Raw genomic sequence first — 3452 nt, 5'->3', positions numbered from 1 at the left:
GCCAGCGGGCCCTAAGGCGGGGCCAGGCCCGGGCGCCCGTAGCCCGACAGGATCCCTCGGCCCGCGCCCCTCTACCGCGCCCAGCGCCCCACGCCCGCACCTGCGTCGCTGCCACCATGGGCGCTTGCCTGGGCGCCTGCTCCCTGCTCAGCTGCGTGAGTCCCCACCCCGGCGCCCGCCGCGCGCCGCCTGCTCACTTTTGTCCTGTCTTCTTCCTCCAGTTTCTTCTTTTTCCTTCCTCCAAACTTGTCTTTCTGGGCCCGCACCCCACTTCCTCGCCCCTTGGTCTCCCTGTCACTCGGAACCCCCCACCCCAAGCCAGGGCCCGCGGGCGCCGGGGACAGTTGCTGTCCGGGGCTCGGGTTACCGCGGGGGAAGGGCTGGGGCGCGCCGGGGCGGGGGAGGGGAGTGCCCTCAACGGACTCCCCTTCCGGGAATTGGGGAGACTGAAGCCCAGAGCCCGGGGTGTGGGTGGGCGCTACGGCCCTACCTCGCCCAACTTGGAGCCGTCCTCGCGATGCACCTTTCTCTTGTTTCCCTCCGGGACGCTCTGACTCTGTGTGTGGCCTGTCGGGTCCCTGCCCCTCTGCCGTGGGTCCCTCTCTGTTCCTCTGTCGATCTGTCTGTTCCAGACCGTCTGCCTCAGTTTGTCCATTTATATTTGTCTGATATCTGTCTCTGTCCGTTCGTTTTTCCTGCAGCCTTTGTCCGTGGGTAGCTTCGCTATATGTCATTATCTGTCTCTACAGTTCGTTGTTTGTCTGTCTGTCGGCGCGTCCAGTCCATCTCACTGCGTCCTTGTCTGCTTCATTCAAGTCTGGCTCAGGCTAACTCCTGGGCACTTCTCCAAGGAGCCCCAGACCCTTCCCCTCTGGGCTCCAGGGCCAAAATGGGGAGTAGAGAGGAACCCCTGTCTGCCTTTCTAAGACGCCCTTGAATGAGGTCCATGCTGGTTGCCGTCACCACCCCGGCCCAACTCTGGGTTGGAAGACCCGGGAATGGAGAGACGTTGGAGTGTGTGTGTGTGTGTGTGGGGGAGTACCTGGTCGCCAGGACTCAGGGACCTGGGGGACAGCCAGACCTCTGTTTTGGGACTGCAGCCAGCATAGGGGAGGAGCTTCAGCTAGACCCTGGCCGGGAGGCCCCTTCTCCTTTTCCTTTCCCCTGCATTAAATCCGAAGTTGATTCAGGCAGTCCCCTCCCCCTCTGCCCCACACAAAGAGGAGCAGAGAGGGGGCGGGGGTCTGGTGGCTGCTGAATCTCAGGACGCGATTTCCTTTGTGTGTGTGTGTGTGTGTGTGTGTGTGTGTGTGTGTGTGTGTGTGTGTGTTAGGATGGGGATGTGGAGGCGGGGAGCTGGGGGATCTAGAGATTTACTTTACAGCCATTTTTTGAGAGTGGTATTTGCACAGAGAGGCTGTACAGCGAGTGCCTGGACAGCCTCTTGTCCTCTGTGGGCCTCTATTTCCCCATCTGTGTGAGTGTGTGTGTGTACACACGCGTGCACGTACACGCACAGGAGAAGGGATCAAGAGCCTGGTTCCTGAAATCCTTTTCTGCCCAGTGAAATCAAGGTTTGGGCTGGGTCTCTGGCCAGGAAGGTTTGCTTTTTGGTCGGGGAGGGAGAGCATCCTCGGAGTTGGCCAAATTTCCATCTGGCTGGGCTGGCCTGGGGAGTAGAGAGTGCTGAGGGGAGACCTGCCAGGCCTCTTTGCCTCTGTCTGCCCATCTGCCTCCCTCATAATGCTGTTGGGAAGATGAAAAATGGCCCTGCCCAATTACTGGCATATAGTGCGTGCTCCATATTGTCTATGGAAAGGTGGGTGGTGAATTTCCTCTGGAGCCAAGTGCTGGTCTCTGAGTCATAGAATCTGCTGAGACCAAGAGGCACCTGACAGGCCTGCCCAAACCGTCAGTTTATAGATGAGGAAACGGCAGTCCAGAGAGGTTAGCTGACTTGCTTAAGGTTGTACAGTCACAGGATGGGGAACTGAACAGTAGTCGGGATTAAAATCTGATTTCTGGTCCAGGCTTCTTCCCACACCTGTCCTCCCTTCACCACGTCCTGGATGCCTGAGGGACAGGGCTGGCTCAGGGTAGAACTGATCATTTCATTTATTGAGTATCTAATATCTATAAGGGAACTCCTTTCAGTGGCCTCCCTTTGGGGTTCTGACCTGGCGTTTACTGAGCATCTACTGCATGCCAGGTGCTGTGCTGAGCCCCTCACCCATGCCATTTCATTGGTTCCTTCCTCAGCCCTGTGACATAGTTATCTTATTTTACAGATAATGATACCAACAATAGCCACCATTTACGTCGTCCTTACTATCGGCCCAGCACTCAGTGCCCGGAGATGTCTAGTGGTGGCACAGGCCCAGCACTATAGTGAGCATTTTATATACAAGTATTTCCTTTCATTTAATCCTCACAGTGACCTCAATGACACAGTTAATATTATTCTCATTTCACAGGTGAGGAAACTGGGTCAGAGAGGGAGGATGATTTCCCCACAGCCACACAGTATTAAGTGGTGCAGTTGGGGGGTACTGGACACCAACCACAACCTGTTTCAATGGAGATTTGCTCCACAGGAATGAAGTTCCAACAGGGGTTTCCAGGCATCTTAGGGGGAGACCATGGGTCGGTGGGGAAGACTTTTGTACCCTTCCAGCATGACTCATTTGCATTTGCCCATCTTGGCTGTCTGTCAACATTTGTACTGGGCTGAAGGTGAGTCCTGGAGGAAATAAGATTGACCCACAGGGGATGCAAATCGCCAGGCAAGCCAGCACATGGTCAACAAATATTTAGGAAGGGCCTTCTATGTGCGAGGGAGTGTGCAAAGCCTTTGGATCAGACTTATTGGGCTCAGATCCTGGCTTGGCCTCTTCTCAGCTGAGTGACCGTGGGCAATCTTTTTCCATCTCTCCTTGTCTGTAAAGTGGAGAGCACAATGGTACCTGCCTCTTAGCATGTTGTGAGGATTAGATGGGACTGAGATGAGCACGCCAACATATTTATTATGAAGTTGGCATGCAGCAGACACTCTGTAAACACTCCAGAGTGGTGAATTCTTCTAGACCATATTCAAGGAAGTGGTGAAGCTGGTGGGACCCAGGGCTGTCTGTAGAGCCTGGGCCCTGAGCCACTTTACGAACCTGTCCAGGAGCCCATTTTATGGATGAGGAAACTGAGTCCCACAGAGGGGAAAAGACTTGTCTAGGGTCATACTGCAAGTTGGTGGCAGAGCCAAGACTATTGGCCCTCTATTCTTAGCATTGAATGGGGGAAGTAAGTGTGCTTGAGTAGTTTGGTGCTTACCTCTTCTCTCCTGTGTTTTGTCTAGTCTTAGGGTTCAGCCAGTTAAGGAGTCATTTATGAAGTCTGCGAGGTGCCTCCCATCATAGCTGAGACCCGTTTTTTGTTGTTTAATTTGGAAAAATAGACAC

At 54.5% G+C, this 3452-nt stretch overlaps 1 protein-coding gene across 2 annotated transcripts in view; it reads left to right on the top strand.

The window, feature by feature from the left end:
• Window positions 1–3452, top strand: part of SERINC2 (serine incorporator 2) — a 23549-nt gene continuing 20097 nt past the window's right edge. For both annotated transcript variants that reach the window (XM_019657121.1, XM_019657113.1), the window contains exon 1: window positions 1–155. In XM_019657121.1, coding sequence (XP_019512666.1) covers window positions 117–155 — 39 coding nt within the window. In that variant the 5' untranslated portion in view covers window positions 1–116. The remainder of the gene's footprint in view (window positions 156–3452) is intronic.

Source organism: Hipposideros armiger, unplaced genomic scaffold (genome assembly GCF_001890085.2).
Source record: "Hipposideros armiger isolate ML-2016 unplaced genomic scaffold, ASM189008v1 scaffold_10, whole genome shotgun sequence".
NCBI classification, from domain to species: Eukaryota; Metazoa; Chordata; class Mammalia; order Chiroptera; family Hipposideridae; genus Hipposideros; species Hipposideros armiger.
The sequence above is the reverse complement of the archived record's forward strand: the minus strand, read 5'-3'. Positions and strand labels throughout refer to the sequence as shown.